General features: G+C 39.7%; 1 protein-coding gene across 3 annotated transcripts in view; it reads right to left on the reverse strand.

Annotated features, from left to right (window-relative positions):
- Positions 1–19,210, reverse strand: part of swt1 (SWT1 RNA endoribonuclease homolog) — a 139,089-nt gene that overhangs the window by 60,374 nt on the left and 59,505 nt on the right. For all 3 annotated transcript variants that reach the window (XM_043699544.1, XM_043699546.1, XM_043699543.1), the window contains exons 8-10: positions 17,262–17,363; positions 16,321–16,509; positions 5,406–5,499 (exon numbers count right to left, since the gene is read on the reverse strand). In XM_043699544.1, coding sequence (XP_043555479.1) covers positions 5,406–5,499; positions 16,321–16,509; positions 17,262–17,363 — 385 coding nt within the window. The remainder of the gene's footprint in view (positions 1–5,405; positions 5,500–16,320; positions 16,510–17,261; positions 17,364–19,210) is intronic.

Below are 19,210 nucleotides of genomic sequence, written 5' to 3' on the forward strand. Positions count from 1 at the left end.
TCCAGCAACACATTTTCAGCTCTGATCTCCAGCATCTGCAGTCCTCACTTTCTCCATGCAAACAGGTAACGCAAGTTGACACCTACTCGATGCGTGTCACTCAAATGTGACATGTGGGGGCGTGGTTCAATTTTGTTTCAGGGCCTGTTTTACTCACAGCAAGTCTATTCCTCAAAGATTTTTTCAAATTTTACCATTAAACTGCTACTTATTCTGAAATTCAAAAAGTTCTGAATTTCGAAAACCAGCTGGTCCTGAGCATTTCAGATAAAGGATTGTGCACCTGTACTAAGACTGAAAGTGATTAAAATTTCAGCTGCTTTTATGTTATTTTGAAGGAACATTCAACTTTTCTTTACACATTTGGTATCTACATATAAATGAATAGAAATATTCTTTTTCTAGGTAGCTGAAGAATTTTCCAAAGATCTGTTGATAGGTCTTCAGCAGTGACTTTAATCAATAATATTTAACTATTTTTGACGATATCAAAAAGTTGGCTGTTTGACAGCATCGGTACCGATTTTTTCTGCATTCAAGATATTTTCAAACCAAATTCGAATATGACATGATCAAATCTGCACTTTTCTCTTTCTCATGTTGCTTACATTTTAACACTAAAATTGATAAAATTTCTTAGTTGCCTAATGAAACTTGGACTTGTCATTCAAACCATCAAAAAATAAGCACTCACTAACCTCACTGTCTCATCATTATTCGTGTTTTTTTTCCATTTTTAAATCAGTTTTCTTTAAGGCTATACCTTAAGAATTATCTTAACTTGCTGTTGTTAACTTTATTATTGAATAAGTTTAGAAATATTAATTCACTGTTAGAACTGTTGACTGTGCCCCTCAGCTTATTTTTTCATTGCGGAACAAATGCTTTGTCCCTTCCTTCAAGGGATCAAATTTGCTGAAAAATCAGTCTCTTTTTACAAATACTATATTTGGATTTCTCCCGCGCTGCTAGTGGGCTTTTACTGATCTCAATACTTTTTAAAAGGTTTATTTCCCCAATGAAAGCCCGTAAAAGGCATTTTTGAGACTGTGTTGTGGTGGTTTCTCTACAGAATTTCTGTTCAGAGATATTTCCTCCACAGCTGCTCAGTTCTCCACCTTTCCAGGCTGCAAATTGGCATTAAAGGTGAAGAGGATTTTTTGAAATAATGCTTTCTGAATTTTTCTCTTCTCTACACTGTGACAGATCCGTTTCATAACCTTTGCTGCTGCCATGATTTTCTAGGCCATGAATCCTAAAGCTACCACCATCTCTTATCGTGTGGTTGGATGTAACATTGAGTTTGGGTTCTGGACTGGCTGGTCAATAAGAAAGCAAAATCAAGAACTGTCTTCACACTTGGACTTCAAAGTAACACTACTTATTACACATTAATATTAAGAACTGCTATACACGGCAATCATACATATAGCATGCTCTTATAGATAAAAGAAGCTAGGAACTAAACTATCTTCTTCATGCATTCATGTTCAAGTTGAAGGCTGTAATGCTTCCAGAGAGTCACTCACTGATATGTCATGCAGAGTCCCTAAGGTTCTAGGGATCTCTAACTCCACTCTCACTGCTTTTTATACTCAGTGATGCACAACTCCAGAACATCATCACAAGTTTGTTCCAAGCTCCTGGGGAAAAAAAAGTCCACAGACAGTACCAGCCCATGAAAAGCTGGACTTGTGCATATAAGCACGTATTGAAGTGTAATTTTTAAGAAACCAGGAGAACATGGTTTCAGGAAAGAAAGGTCAACCAGCAGGGCATGATCAGTCAATGACGGATTGGATTTTGAGGAAGTTCTGAAGTTAAATCCTCAAAAGAAAAAAAAAATGTGAGAATCTATTGCAAAGTTTCATGAGCTTGGAGGACCCACAGTGTCACTAACATCTGGGGGGTGCTTGATGACAAATTCATGGGAACTGTCTTGACCATGTTTTGTATTTCAGGTGCTTTGTGAGGTGCTTGACCAAAGTGTGTCCATTATTCATATTTATTTCAGGTTAATTTTGAAGCTTGGAACCGTGGGTGGCACGGTGGCACAGTGGTTAGCACTGCTGCCTCACAGCGCCTCAGGTGCTTTGTGAGGTGCTTGACCAAAGTGTGTCCATTATTCATATTTATTTCAGGTTAATTTTGAAGCTTGGAATAAAGTCTTGCATGTATGTCTCTGTATTATAGATTGTGTCACTATTCCAACTTTGTACAGAAAAGTGTATTATAGATTGTGTCACTATTCCAACTTTGTACAGAAAAGTTTATTGCTGTTTGTACAAAACCATGGAATCTTGTAGTTTTATTCTCTTTGGGAGTACTTGGTTCTCACATTTTGTCTTTTTTTTTCCCCCCCAAAGTATTTCCTGGTCAGACAGCAATATAAATTTGATGGTTTAGTTCGAGATCATAACTAATCTTAAAAACAAAAATGAAGTAGCAGTTGGCAACATGTCAGACTGAGCCAGAAGATGGAAGGTGTGTAAAATCGAGGTAGTTGTTGGCTTGTTGGGGATCACAGACAGCTGAAAATTACACTGAAGAGTTTACAACTGGGAGCTGCACTGATAAAAGAGTGGTTTAAAAAAAGCAAATAACCAACAGTAACTGAGATAGTGAGAGGCATACCTAGGACCTACAAATGGCCTAGAAAGTTGGCTGGGATGCTGATGAGAGTTTGCAAGCACCAGTAGGTGGCATATACACAGCACATTAAAGATAATAAACCAATGGCACACATGAATGTTATTTGATAACAAGCCACATATTAGGGAAGAAGACCAAAAAGGCTTTAAAAGCATGTTAAAAGGAAGAAAGAATGGTTGACAGATTCATAAGAATCACAAAGCTTAGGGTTTAGACAGCTCAAGATACAGCTGAAATAAATGTAAAGTGTTAATAATACATGAGATTGTCAGATTCTCTAGTGCCAGACGTCTATCCAGATATAAGTGTTGTATAACAAATTAAAAAACAGAAAATATAGTGCTCTTACAGGAGAATGCCTACTGTCGATTCAAACTGTAAAGTGTATTCTGGGGAGCTTGAAAAGATTTTAGGATGGAGAGAAAGGTTCCCTTAATGTATGTATAACAAGTGCCAATTTGCTAAGTGGCAAGAGAGATTGGTGAAGTAAGTCAATAAGCCCTACTCAATGGACATGAAATTAGACTTCATAGCAGTTATTGTGGGTGCTACTCAGGGACAAATATGCATCGATGTACAAGCACCTCTTATACCACAAACCGTGCCAAATTTACTTGGTGGAGAGATTAGCACATTTGCAGACTTCCAGGGATTGGTCTAGTGGGCATTGAGACATCAATCTCAATATATCATTGGTGTGAGAACAGATGGTGTCATTTTGGAGTTTACAATTCCAGCCAATACCCTCTTGACTTCACACCAGTGAACACGCACCTAATAAGAGTAAGGACAATCTGTAAGAGCTATTTAAAGGACTCATCAACTCGCTACAAGTTAGTTGGTGGTTCAATTCCTTCTGGGTGTTGATGTGATTATATAGTGTTTGGTGTAAGGGCTCTTGTGGTCTACTGGTACTGTCCCTACCTCTGAAACAGAAATCCTCAGCTCAACACTCACTCCAGAAGCATGTAAGAACATCATTTAACAAGTCGATTAGAAAATATCTATCGTCTTTTCAAGTTGTAAAAATCTACTAGGACTTTACTGGTCAGAGCATTTGGTACAGGAGTTGGGAGGTAATGTTGCAGCTCTACAGGACAGTGGTTAGGCCACTTTTGGAATATTGCAATTCTGGTCTCCTTCCAATTGGAAAGATGTTGTGAAACTTTAAAGGGTTCAGAAAAGATTTACAAGGATGTTGCCAGGGTTGGAGGATTTGAGCTATAGGAAGATGTTGTATAGGCTGCAGCTGTTTTACCTGGTGTGTCAGAGGCTGAGGGGTGACCTCCTGGACGTTTATAAAATCATGAGGGGCGTGGATAGGATAAATGGACAAAGTCTTTTCCCTGGAGTGGGGGAGTCCAGAACTAGAGGGCGTAGATTTAGGGTGAGGGAAAAGATATAAAAGGGGCCTAAAGGGCAATGTTTTCATGCAGAGGGTGGTACATGTATGGAATGAGCTACCAGCAGAAGTGGTGAAGGCTGGTACAATTGCAACATTTAAAAGGCATCTGGATAGGTATATGAATAGGAAGGGTTTAGAGGGATATGGGCCAAGGACTGGCAAATGGGACTAGATTCATTTAGGATATTTGGTTGGCAGGGACGGGTTGGACCAAAGGGTCTGTTTCCATGCTGTACATCTCTATGACTGGCACAGCAGGTGCTGAGAGAATTTTCTCAACTTTAAGGTCTCTGCACAAAGTAATTGCAGAATAGGGTGCAGTCATAGCTCCATCCTAGGAATACAGCATGAAAGAAAGAATGAGCAGAGGCCATTTATAGTATCTCTCCCCAGAGAGATTTTCTCAGGATGCTGGGGTGTGGGGAGGACGACTCTTGGGAAGGCCATGCTTGGTCAGGGTGTTAAGGGAGCAATTCTACTCCTTGACCATAAATGAGGAACAAACAATGTGAGAGAGACATTAACACTTCAAGATGGATGTTTTCTCTTCTAAAATCTGTCATCTACTGCAGGCATGACTGCAAAGGTTGAGAAATCGATCATGCTGATTCATTTATATGCATCAGATTCTTTCCAGACTGGAATTGGAGCTAGATATAACATCTTGCAATTTGTCAATGAGCATTGTGTAACCTGTTCAGGGTACAGCTGTCAGGATTAAATAGCTGACAGTTTGAAAAAATTGCAAGACGTGAGGCTTTCAAAAGTGAAAAAATGCAATCATGCATATAAATGTTAGATAAGAGACATAATTAATAGACATTGTTGATATTAGAATAATGGGGGCGTGGCAAATTGAGCAATGGTGTAGTTCTGTGATGTGGCATTTGAAGATACTGACGGAATATTGTGCCGCACTGCACCTAGGTCTTTGGAGTTTGACTCCTGGCACAAATGTTAATAGCCATTTGTTTCAACTACCTTTGGATCAAGCATTTTGAGGGAATCCTACTACTGTGTAGAATCAGGACATCTCCACTCTTCTCTAGCTCCTTCATTCAGATCTACAATGCAGCACCTAAAAACTATGGAACCATTCTTTCGGATCACCGATGGCAAATTCTCTTCCTGTATGACACCCAAAAGATGTTGCAGTCACAATGTCGCTCTGTTGTGAGAGAAGCAGGCTATCTTTAAATAGCTGTAGGACAGCTATTTAATTTCAACCAACAAGCCAGGATTAGCCCCGCAGCATAACTTACCAACCCATTTTCAGCCCCTATTTATTTTACAACTGGTTAACAGTCTGTGAGTAATTACACTGACAATGAATTCTAGAGCACTATACCTGCACAGGAGGACATCTGCAGAAGGGTATAACTGCTGATACTGTAAACAACACTGTAATACACGGTCATCATTGTTTTCCTCACGTAAGCCACCTGTGCAGAAAATATTAAAAAGGTACCTTACATGTCAAATGACTATAAGTGACTTGTTTTTTGTTAGCAAAGTAGAATAAAAGAATTGAGCAAAACTTCACATGACTTTTGTTATTTTGACTTGTTAGAACACTGTTTCTCACTCAGCTTGCTTTCGATGCATGTGACCATAACAGTTTGAGGTTTTAAGAAAAAGCTTTTTAGGCAATGGTTTGCTTTCTCACTAATGCAACCAAAATCAGTGTGTCTAAGATGCAGCAACATTAACAGTATTTTAAAGTATTTACTTTAGATTTCACTATTTCAAAGCATATGCTGCAAACTTTTTTCTTCAACTTGGTTGCTTCTTTAGAATAAAGTGGTGAGCTGTCTTTTTGAATCACTGCAATCCATGAGGTGTTGGTACACCAAAGGTGTTTTTGGGAGGACACTGTAGGAATAATGAAGAAGTGGCAATATGATTCCAAGTCAGGAGAGTGTGGTCTTACAGATAGTGTGGTTCATATACATCTGGCACATTTGTTCTTCTAGGATGTTGAGGTTGCTGGTTTGGAAGATGATATCAAAGTTTCTTTTAAAAAGGTTTCTGAAATGCATCGTGTGGATGTAAAACATTGACAGGATTGTGAACCCAGGGTGGAGTGAATAATTGTAAGATAGATAATGGAATGATGATTAAACGGCTACTCTGTTCTGGATGTTGTCAAGCTTCTTAAGTGTTGGAGATACTGCACTCATCTAGGCATATGTAAAGGAGAGAATTCCATCACATTCCTGACTAGAATCTTGTAGATTGTAGACAGGATATGGGAAGTTACTTAGTGCAGAAATTCTAGCCTGTCACCTGTTCATGCAGTCACAATATTTTTAATAATAATGTAATTAAATTTCTGGTCATTAGTAACTGTCTCCCTGCCACCACCTCCCCCCTCCCCCCCCACCCCTCAACCTTAGCTGTTGCTCTCTGTCCACAGACCCTGCCAGATCTGCTGAGTTTCTCCAGCACTTTCTGTTTTTGCTTCAGATTTCCAGCACCCACAGTTCTTAGTTTTATCTGAGGGAGTGCGAGACTCTCAGAGAGGGTGACACTGATGGCATGCCACACTGTCAGAAGGGACAGTACTGATGGAGTGCCACACTGTCAGAGGGGGCAGAGTGAGATGGAGTGGGGTGGGGGGGTGGGGGTAAGATAATGACAGTTACTAATGACCAGAAATGTAACTTTGTTTTTCATATAAATATGGTGCTGACAGGCTAGAACTTATGCAACAAGTAACTCCCTTCTTGACTCCCCAAGGCCTGTCTACAAGGCTGACAGTGTGGCGCTCCATCAGTACTGTCCCCTCCGAAAGATGGCACTCCTTCAGCACTGCCCCCTCTGATAGCGTGGCATCCCTTCAATACTCTCTCTGACAGTTTTACACTCCCTCAGATAAAACTAAAAATTGTGGGTGCTGGAAATGTGAAACAAAAACAGAACATGCTGGAGAAACTCAGCAGGTCTAGCAGTGTCTGTGGAGAGACAGAAACAGCTGAGTTGGTGGCGAGGGGGAATGTTTGGGGGTTGGCAGGTGGGGGAAGACAGTAACTAATGACCAGGAAGTTAACTACATTTATCATATAAATTTTGTGGCTGCATGAACAGGTGACAGGTTAGAAGTTATGCAACAAGTAACTCCCGTCCTGACTCCCCAAATCCTGTCGACAGATGTTAACAAGTGGGGATTTCATGATGGCAATGCCTTTGAACCTCAAGGGGAGATGGTTAGAATTTTTTTGCTGGAAACAGTTACAGCCTTACACTGCCAAGTAATATTTATGCCATATATCAACCCAAGCCTGAATGTTATCCAGGTCTTCCTGCACACAGGAACAGACTGCTTCAGTTTCTGAGGAGTTGCAAAAAGAACTGAACACCGTGCAATCATCAGTGAATTGAATATTTTGAAGGGAAAGTCATTAATGAAACTTCTGAAAATGGGTGGGCCGCTGACCTTGCCTTACTAAACTCTTGCAACAAATAAAATCTTGAGATGATGGCTCACCAACAACTGAGTATGAGTGCAATCAGGAGGGAATCCCCACCGATCCAACAAACTTAAATTTTTCCAGGATTTCACGATGGCAGTTAAATGCTGCCTTGATTTTAAAGGCAAACCTCTTCTCACAATGCTGGAGTTGAGCTTATGTTTAGACAGATGCTCTAATGAGATCAGGAGCTGAGTGTTCCTTGCAGAGCACAAACTGAGCATGAGCAATTTCTAGGTAAAGTTAACATACAATGCTGCAGTTCTCTAACTGTATGACCCGATTCATGGACTAATGTTGGACAAAGAACAAATGCAACTTAAGGCAAGGGGAGGAGAAGAGAACTGTACATGTCTATATGTATAACAATGGTTGATTAATCTCCAACAACCAGCTCAGTGTTTCTAATGATAGCTGCTAATATAAATGATATACATGTATTTTGTTCAGTGAAAAACTGAAATTCTCCATCACCAAATGGCTTGTGGCAATTACTGCTCACTGAAAACCATAAACCACACCAAGAAATAAAGTTGCATCTTGAAACAGTTTGAATTTTGTTCCTTGAGTCACAAATTAAAATCCCACTGAAATTACATTAAGGTCATAAACAAATACAATACTAATTAGAAGGTGATGACTTTGCAATCGTTTCCAATTTTAAAATTACGAGAAATATTTATGAACCACAAACAGGGATAGGTTGGGGTGCAATGGAAAGGGAGATAGTCTAATTAATGAATGAACATCAAAGAACAATAAAGACAACAAGTAAGCTACAACATATAATGAGACTAGAAAAAATATTATTTCATAATAGCTTCAATTCTATGGATTCTGAATTTATTTTAACATTTTCACCTTAAACTATACAATTGTGGAATATGTAATTGTGGAAGATGAATTGAACACTTATTCTTATCCATATATATATATATATATATATATATATAAAATTGGAGATGGCACATTCACTCAATAGTATCCTTTAAATTTTCAATGTTAAATCAGGTCTACACCCACATTTTACAAAAATTATGTCCCAGGATGTGGGCAGTGCTGGTTAGGTAAATCATTATTACCACCCTGAAAAGCTGCCCTGAGAAGCTGATGGTGATCTGCCTTCTTGAACCACTGCAGTCTACTGGGGGCTGCAGGAAGTAGGATTGGGAGCTTAGGAGATGTGTTACACACCGTTGAATTCCTAGTTTCTGAGCTGTTGTTGTGACTATAGTATTATACAGCTGCTCCAGCTCAATTTCTGGTCAATATTAGCTTCTAGGCTATTGATAATCGGCATTAGAAATGATATCAATTGTAATTGCTGCAGATACCTAGGAGCAGTTCTATAACAGAACTTTACATCTGTATAAGTTACTGTTTCAAGTCACTGGTTAGCACTTATATTGTCCCACACAAATCATACTCATTTTCTAAAGGTGTCTGATCCACTATTTGCAATTAGCAATTGAAATTTCCAGTACCTAAAGTAAAAATTCAAGTAATATTTTAAATAATGACAAACTTCACAAACCTAATTAAGATGTTTTTGTCTCTTTGATTATCTTAACATAGAATATAGAGGAGTACAACACAGTACAGGCCCTTCAGCCCCTGATGTTATGCTGACCTTTTATCTACTCTAAGATCAAACTAACCTACATACCTTCATTTTACTATCATCCATGTGCCTATCCAAGAGTTGCTTAAATGTCCCTAATGTATCTGACTCTACTATCACTGCTGGTAGTGCATTCCATGCACCAACCACTCTCTGTGTAAAGAACTGATTTCTGACCTCTCCTGTAAACCTTACTTCAATCACCTTAACATTATGCCCCCCTATGATAGCCATTTTTGGTCTGGGGAAAAGTCTCTGGGTATTCACTCTATCTATGCCTCTCAATACCTTTGCTCCAATGAGAAAAGCTCTAGCTCACTCAACCTCTAATACCCTCTAATCCAGGCAGCTTCCTGGCAAATCACTGCACCTTCTCTAAACCTTCTACATCCTTCCTATAAAGAGGCGACCGGAACTGAACGCAACATTCCAAATGCTCAGTTATAAAGGTCTAACCAGAACTTTATAGAGCTGCAGCATAACCTTGTGGTTCTTAAACTCAATTCCCCTGCTAATAAAAGCCAACATATCATACATCTTCTTAACAACCCTATCAACTTGGGTGGTAACTTTAAAGGATCTATGGACATGGACCCCAAGATGTTCCTCCACTCTGCCAAGAATCCTGCCTTTAACCCTGTAGTCTGCTTTCAAATTAGACCTTCCAAAATGAATCACTTCACACTTTTCCAGGTTGAATTCCATCTGCCACTTCTCAGTATCCTGTCAATGCCCCATTGCAACCTACAACAGCCCTCCACACTATCCACAACTTCACCAACCTTAGAGTCATTGGCAAACTTACTAACCCACCCTTGCACTTCCTCATCTCAGTCATTTATAAAAACCACAAAGGGCAGAGGTCCCAGAACAGATGATTATGGAACATCACTGGTCACAAAGCTCCAGACTGAATACTTTCCATCTACTACCACTCTCTGTCTTCTATGGGCCAGCCAATTCTGTATCCAGACAGCCAAATTTCCCATATCCCATGCCTCATTACTTTCTGAATGAGCCTACCATGCAAACCTTTTCAAACGCCTTGCTAATATCCATATACACCATATTCACCGTTTTACCTTCAATGTGTTTTGTTACATCCTCAAAGAATTCAATAAGGCTTGTGAGGCATGACCTGTTCTTCACAAAGCCACGCTGACTATTTCTAATCAAGCTGTGCTTTTCCAAATAATCATTAATCCTGTCTCTCAGGATAAATTTGCCCACCACCGACATAAGACTGACTGGTCTGTAATTGCCAGGGTTATCCCTATTCCTTTTCTTGAACAAGGGAATAACATTTGACCCCCTCCAATCATTTGGTACTACTCCAATGGACAGTGGACAATGAAGATGCAAAGATCATCGCCAAAGGCACAGTAGTCTCTTCCCTCACTTCCCATGGAAATCTTGGGTATATCCCATCTGGCCCAGGGGACTTATCTATCCTCATGTTTTTCAAAATTTCCAGCACATCCTCCTTGATATCAACCTGTTTGAGTGTATCAGCCTGTTTCACACTGTCCTCACAAACAACAAGATCCCTCTCACTAGTGAATACTGAAGCAAAATATTCATTAAGGACATCCCCTACCTTTTCCAACTCTAGGCACAAGTGCCCTCCACTATCCCTGACCAGCCCTACCCTCACTCTGGCCATCCTCCAGTTCCTCACATAGGTGTAGAACGTCTTGGCGTTTTCCTTAATCCTACCTGCCAAGACTTTTTCATGCCTTTGAGCTCTCCTAAGACTATTCTTCAGTTCCTTCCTGGCTACCATATAACCCTCTAGAGCTCTGTCTGATCCTTGCATCCTCAACCTTAAGAAAGCTTCCTTCTTCCTCTTAACTAGATGTCCCACATCTCTTGTCATCCAAGGTTCCTTCATCCTACCATCCTTGCCTCAGTGCAATAAACCTATCCAGCATTTGCAGCAAGTTCTCCCTAAACAACCTCCACATTTCTATCGTGCTTTTCCCTGAGAATATCTGCTCCTAATTTATGCTCCACAGTTCCTGCCTAATAGCATTATAATTCTCCCTCTCCTAATTAAATACTTTCCCATGCCATCTGCTCCAATCCCTCTCTATGACTATAGTAAAGGTCAAGGAGTTGTAACCACTATCACCAAAATTCTCTCCTACTGAGAGACCTGACACCTGACCTGTTCATTGCCAAGCACCAAATCCAATATGGCCTCCCCTCTAGTAGGCCTATGTAGATATTGAGTCAGGAATCCTTCCTCGAGACACGAGACAATTTCTGCTCCATCCAAACTATTTGCACTAAAGGAGGTTCCAATCAATATTAGGAAAGTTGAAGTCACCCATGACAACAACGCTGTTACTTCAGCACCTTTCCAAAATCTGTCTCACAATCTGCTCTTCTGTGTCTCTCTTGCGATTGCTGAAACTCCCAATAAAGTGATTGCTCCTTTCCTGTTTTGGACTTCTACCCATACTAACTCAATAGAAACCCTCCCACGATTGGTCCCCGCCTCCAACCGTATCCAAAGCAGGATAACAATTATTGAAACGAACGGCCACAGGGAATCGGTGCACTGAGTGCCTATTCCCTTCCTTTCTCCTGACGGTGACCCAGCTACCTTTACCCTGTAACTCAGTTGTCACGACCTCCTCATAATTCCTCTCTATCACTCCTCAGCCTCCCTCTTCATTAACATTTTTACCTAATGTCCCAGTGTTTCTGAAAAGGCGAGGTTTGAGCTTGATATTTTTGTCCAAAGCTTGAAGTCTGAGCAGGTTCTGTGAATCTGATTCCTTCAGACACATCAGCTGTATTCATTCAACATTACTTTATGGAAAATATTAAAAATAGTAAACTTTAAATTAAATATGTTTATTTAAAACAAATTAGTTGGGAAGAAGAGAAAAATTAGAAAGATTACTCACCAATCAAAGCTTTTTTGTGTTGAAAATTACATTAAGCTAAGAAATTAAGAGACAGTGTGAACAAATGAAGATGCTATTCCACTCTATTTCACTTAAAAAAATTAGTTCCTGATGAAATCTACAAGTTAGTTTACAATTACAAATAGGTTTCTCCTACCTGGAAAAGTATCCCAATGGTGCCCTTCCATTTATACCAACTAATTACATTTAGTTTACAGGGCCTGCAGCTAAAATGGAGTTGAGATTTAATATTCCAGTTTACCACCACATCAGGCTCCAAGTTATTGACTACGTCCCCTGCCTTCAACACCAGAATTCCAAACAAACTCATCTCTAAGCTCTGAGACTTTAGTCTTGACTCCCCGTTACTGAATCTTCAAAATCCTGACCCATAGACCACAATCAGTAAGAATAGGGAACAACACCTCCTCCATCATAATCCTCAACACCCATGTCCTACGAGCCTGTATTCTCAAACCCCGATTTATATTCCTTATACATTCATGACTCTGTCCCAGCTCCATCTGCAAGTTTGCTGCTGACACCACCATTGCAGGTCAGATCTCAAACAATGATGAGGCAGAATACAAGAATACAGGAAGGAGATTGAGTGCTTAGCTGCATGGTGTAAAGACAACAAACTCTCCAGCAACATCAATAAAACAAAGGAGCTAGTCATTGACTTTAGGAAGTGGAGGGGAGGGAATGTCCCTGTCTGCATCAAGAGATGGAAATGATCAAGAGTGTAAAGTTCCTGGGAGTGATGATCACTAACAATCTGTCCTGGTTCACACATGTCAACGCATGGTCAAGAAAGCACAATGACATCTTTACTTCCTCAGAGGGCTAAGGAAATTCAGCATGCCCACAAGGAGTCTACTAATTTTTAAGGATGCTTTCTTTGGTGCATCTAATCTGGATGCATCACAGCGTGGCTTGCCCTTCTCAAAACCACAAGAAACTAGAGAGTCGCAAACACAACTCAGTTCAACATGCAAACGAGCCTTCCATCCATTGATTCCATCTAAACGGTCTCATGAAATGAACCATCATAATTGAAGACCCCTCTCACCCTTTATACTTTGTTCCACCCTCTTCCATAAGGCAGAAGATATGAAAGTTTGAATACATTACAAATAGATTCAAGATCAGCTTTTTCCCTGCTGTTATCAAACTTTTGAACAGACATCTAAAATGTTAATTCTGATCTCTGTCTCTCTCTGCACCTTCTTGGTGGCTGCAACGCTGCATTCTGTTCTGCTCCCCTGATCCACTTTGTATAGTACGATCTGCCTGCATGGCACACAAAACAACACTTTTCACTCTACCTTGGTACATGTGACAACGATAAATTAATCAATCAATCATCGATCACAGCGCTTGTTATTTCCTGGCACTTGCACTATTCCTTCAACTGCTTTTTGCCATAATGTTATTCCTTCTCTTCCCTCATCAATTTTTTAACTTTCCTTTCAGTAAAGTACTCCAGCTAATCACTTGCATTCATTCCCTACCCAATCCTTTTCTCTCTTATCTCCCCTTTGGCTTAACAGTTGCACATTTGCCCGATTCAGAAGGTTGTGGGCTGAAGACCATTCTATTACAATCCAGACTGACAATTCTCAATAACACCGATGACTGTACTATTGCAGAAGCTGTTTCTCAGATGATGGGAATGCAACAAAGAAGAAAAAAGGAAGACAAAAGATATCTTCTGACTTGCCAGAAGTAACAACACTGGGAATCTACTAGTAATCTGGTTAAAATGTTTGGTTGTCAGTGAGAAAGACAAGAGAACCTTACATTCACATTCTCAAAACATCCTGAAGTATGTCATAGCCAAGTAACTACTTTTGGAAATGTAGACACTGCTATCCTTGTAAAAATAAATTGAAGGAAATAGAAAAATAAAGTACAGCATGGATAATTTGAATTTAAGAGCTTCCATACAATTTGCAGTTTATTGGACTGTTGAAATTTCTAGCAAACTTATGCCACCTATAGTAACTATCATAAAATGCAACCATACGTGACTACTTTCAACTCCCTTGTGTTTTGTCGTAGACATACAAGACAAGCAAAACATTTCTCATTAAGTCAATACCTTATGAAAGACTTGCTCAAGTTAATTTTAAAAACCGCACTGGTAATAAAATAAATCAAATAAAAGTAAAAGAAAATATAGCTAAATCTGAACCTTACCTCAATTACTGTTTCTGGTTATATTCAAGTGTTACTCAAACAATAACAATTGCATTTCTTTTTTTAAAATTAATTCACAGGACGTGCGCATCACTGGCGAGATCAATATTTACCACCCATTTCTAAATACTCCTGAGAAGATCATAATGAACTGTTTTCTTGAATCACTGCTACCCATATCATGAAGTGTATTAGGGAGGGAGTTCCAGGATTTTGACCCCGCAATAGTAAAGGAACATTCTTTTTTAAGTTCTTAATGGGAATATGCTGTCCATGGAAGGGGAAGCTTTATTGCCCTTCTTTAATTACCCTTGAGAATATGGTTACAGCAGGATGGGAGGCAGTAGCCTCCCAGGCTCCATTTGGCAAGTGGTGGATGTGACAACTTGGCATTGGAGCGTGAGTGGGCCATTCCTGTTGCGGCAGTCAGAGTTTTGTAACCAAGATGGTGCCAGAGAATGGCAACTTTGACCACTTTCACTTATACTCATGTATTCCTACACTTGAGAAAACACGATAATAAATTCTAATTCTAATCAATCACATGCCCTTGCCTTTTAAAGAATATCGTCATGGGATTTTCATTGCTTATAGGAACATTTATTAACTTTCCATCAGAATAATCAGGTCATCCCACAGCATTTTTTTTTAAAAACATAAGGATGGCATACAGCTTAGATGGAAACCTATAACGGACAGGTCCCCAGTCATCTGCTGCCATTCTTTTTGTAACAGTAGAGTTGTGGGTGTCAAAGGGCATTTGAAGAAGCCTTGCTGTAGGAAATCATGGAGACTGTATACAGTACAGGTGTATTGTGCCATTGGTGTAGGGAGGTGCTTAAATGGCGGATTGGGTGCTAATCAAGCAGGCTGCTTCGCCCTGAATGGTGCTGAGCTTCCTCAGTGTTAACTGGAGTGGTAATTAACCAGACAAGTGGAGAATATTACATCACACTCTTGATCTCTGCCTTGTATATGGTAGAATTAATATGTTAAAAGCCATAGGGTATTAAAGAAACTTGAGCAAAATCTTTTCCCTTGACAGATGATGTAGGGCTTTCTTTTAAAATAGCTGAAAATGTGTTGCTAGAAAAGCACAGCAGGTCAGGCAGCCTCCAAGGAACGGGAGAATCAACGTTTCGGGCATGAGCCCTTCTTCAGGAATCCTGAAGAAGGGCTCATGCCCGAAACGTCGATTTTCCTACTCCTTGGATACTGCCTGACCAGCTGTGCTTTTCCAGCAACACATTTTCAGCTCTGAGCTCCAGCATTTGCAGTCCTCACTTTCTCCTTTCTTTTAAAATAGGAAATCAAAATCTGCCCTTCATGACTGACTTAACATGAAGTCAGGTCAATCTTGTACACAGCTGTTGCATCAATTGTTCAGTAATTACTGTAAGATAACTTGAGGTATATGCGATTACTAACTTTGGTATTCTTCACATCAAAAATTCAAATCCATAATAAAAAAAATTCACATATTGTTGATCACAGTGTTTCTGATTACAGCCCTTTCCTGTTCATTATCCAATAATCCCTGCTGAGAGTGCTTGAATGGAAATAAGTGTCAGGTAAAGATACACTTAAACCTGACTTCTTTTCTCCCCCACAGTTGTAATCTGACAACATACACCATCATGGCTCAAACATTGAGAATGCCCTTTGGACAAGGTATCGGAACACGATGATGCCCATAGACCCATACACCAACAGTACTCCATGTGTTCAGAAGACAAATAAAAGAGGAAGAAAATTGATAGAACAAATTAAAAGTTCAAATACACTATTTATAAAACGATGCTGAGGTCCAATAAAGATCCTGTGGCACTGAAATAGGACGGTGATGATAAAGCAAAAAGAAAACAACAAAATTGAGAGTAAGACACGCGTAAAGAGTTTTAAAATGTGGCTATTTAACTGCATTTGTCATTCAGTAAACTGCACTCTAATATTAGACCTCTATCTCATACTTATTTGTTGGTGACCAGGAGTTGTCAAAGCGTATACACTCTGATTTAAAAGATCTCCAGAAATGACGGCACTCTATTAACTTACAGAACTTTTGAGCTGCCTGTTGCATAGACTGCCCCCATACATGCGGATGTCGACTTTTGAAGCAGGAATAAATGAACTGTACAGCAGGTATGGCTTTACGATTCACACCTCCGGACAGCCTTCCGTTTTTTAAGGAATCCAATTCCTGTAGAACGACCCATGGAATGACGATAATTGGGAAACCGACACCTGTAATTATAAAAGTATAACCGTACAATTGCATTGTTTACTAATTTCTTATTTGTTCTGTGTCTTATTTAGCTAACGCTTAGATAGTTAAGCTGTCATCAGAGAACCTATCCCATCATATCTATACAATTGAAGCTATTCAATTCAGTACAGGAGGTGGGAGGTCATGTTGCGGCTGTACAAGACACTGGTTAGGCCATTGCTGGAATAGCGTGTGCAATTCTGGTCTCCTTCCCATTGGAAAGTTGTTGTGAAACTTGAAAGAGTTCAGAAAAGATTTACAAGGATATTGCCAGGGTTGGAGGATTTGAGCTAAAGGGAGAGGTTGACTAAGATGTGGCTGCTTTCCCTAGATATATAATATATAATAATAATAATAACAATAACAACAACAATAATAATAAAGTAACACTATTGTTAAAAAAATGTAAAGTTGGGACAACAAATTAAAATAGCTATCCACAGGATTCCAAAAGATACATTGTAACCAACAACATTGATATTATTTACCTTTGAAGTACAGCATGCAATTGCTTAGATTTCTGAATAGATTTCTAAACATCCGTTATCTTCAGGGCAAACATTATTTACATATTTAACCAAAATAGCTTTTGAAATCAAAACCAAATTATAATATTTCATCTGAAGAGCTACTAAAACATTTTAAGCAAAATATTTTTATTTTTCTCAATTAGAATATTAAATCAGTAATTTTGTTTTCATTCATTTCATAATTAAACATATTCACATACCTGCAACTCCATGGTCCTTCATAATCATGATAAAATTTAGGTGACTGATAAAAATGTTGGTATCAAGCACAAGGAGAATGTCAGACTTCGAAGTAGCTTCAGCTAGATAGTCAAAGTTTAGGGAAAAAAATGAAAATTAATGTTCCTTTTCAGTCTTGGGTGAACATTCATAGTCAGAGAGGATAATAGCGTAAGTGGTATGTCATTGGACAACCAATCCCTCAACGTGAGATGATGACCTAATAATATTAAACGCTGAACTGTTAATCCAGAGATCCAGGTAATGTTCTGGGAACGTGGGTACAAATTCCTCTAAAGCAGACGGAAGAATTTGAATTCCATAAAATTCTGGAATTAAGAGACTTATGATGACCATAAATCCATTGTCAATTGTCAGGAAAAACCCATATGGTTCACTAATGTCCTTTAAGAAAGGAAACTGCCATCCTTACTTCCAGACCCATAATAGACTGTTAACTGCCCTTTGGGCAATTATAGATGGGCAATAAATGCTGGACTTATCCTGTGCATTAAAAAAATACCCAGAGGCCTAGATAGGAGTTCAAATCAATTCAACCAAGCATTCAGTTAATTAAATGTCTAGCATTGCTTTGCTTTGTCCTTCAGGCACTACGTATCTTTGTTTGGCTGTCTTAAATGGTGTACTATGTGCCATTTTCACTCATGGCCGCAATCGTCCCCACAGTTCACCCATCAGCACTCCATGTCTAATCAAGAGTATCAGTTTTGAAGTTGAAATTGAAGATGAAGATGGCAAGCTCTTGCCCCCCATGCAGTATGCCCGCTCCGGTCTAGGAACAGCAGAGCTGAATGGCAAACTCATTGTTGCTGGTGAGTCCAAATTCAAAGTGTTCCAACAAGTGGAAAGGCATTTTTGACTTTGTATTTATCCCCTAGAGTTTTTTTTCAGTTTTCAGTTCCTGTTACTCAGTCATTCTTTGTCTATAAGCAGAAGTCAGTAATTTCTAGCACAAAGAGAGAAGGTTGTGGGAGGTCAAGTGTCTCAGTCCCAGGAAGTTGCTGTGAGAGCTACTCAGTGTAGTGACCTAGGTCTAGCTGCTTCGTTAATGACCTTCCACCAACTAAGGTAAGAACTGTGGATAAGAGAAAAATGTATATTTTTTTGTTTGAAATGGTAGCAGCCACTGAAAACAATCTGTGTCCATATGCAGCTACACCAAGACAATTTAGGCTTGGGTTGATAAATAAGTCATACTCCAGCCTTGTGAGGTATGTCCAACAAAAAAAAAGAACCAACTCTGCTAATGGGTTAATGGATTTACCATCCCTGAATCCACATCAACATCCTGGGGATCACCATTGACCAGAAGTTGAACTGGATCAGTTGTATAAGTACTGTGGGTACAAGAGCAAATCAGAGATTGGGAACTGCACAGTGAATATCTTGCCTGCTGGCTGCCATCTACAGGGCAGAAGTCGCAATTTTTTCACGCAGAAGGTAGTGTGTGTATAGAATGAGCTGCCAGAGGAAGTTGGAGAAGCTGGTACAATTACAGCATTTAAGAGGCATCTGGATGGGTATATGAATAGGAAGGTTTCGAGGAATATGGGCCAAGTGCTGGCAAATGGGACCAGATTAATTTTGGATATGTGGTCTGGCATGGACAAGTTTGACCGAAGGGTCTGTTTCTGTGCTGTACATCTCTATGACTCTATCAGTGGGCGGCACGGTGGCACAGTGGTTAGCACTGCTGCCTCACAGCGCCTGAGACCCGGGTTCAATTCCCGCCTCAGGCGACTGACTGTGTGGAGTTTGCACATTCTCCCCGTGTCTGCGTGGGTTTCCTCCAGGTGCTCCGGTTTCCTCCCACAATCCAAAGATGTGCAGGTCAGGTGAATTGACCATGTTAAATTGCCCGTAGAGTTAGGTAATGGGTAAATGTAGGGGTATGGGTGGGTTGCACTTC

This window comes from Chiloscyllium plagiosum, chromosome 11 (genome assembly GCF_004010195.1).
Source record: "Chiloscyllium plagiosum isolate BGI_BamShark_2017 chromosome 11, ASM401019v2, whole genome shotgun sequence".
Lineage (NCBI taxonomy): Eukaryota > Metazoa > Chordata > Chondrichthyes > Orectolobiformes > Hemiscylliidae > Chiloscyllium > Chiloscyllium plagiosum.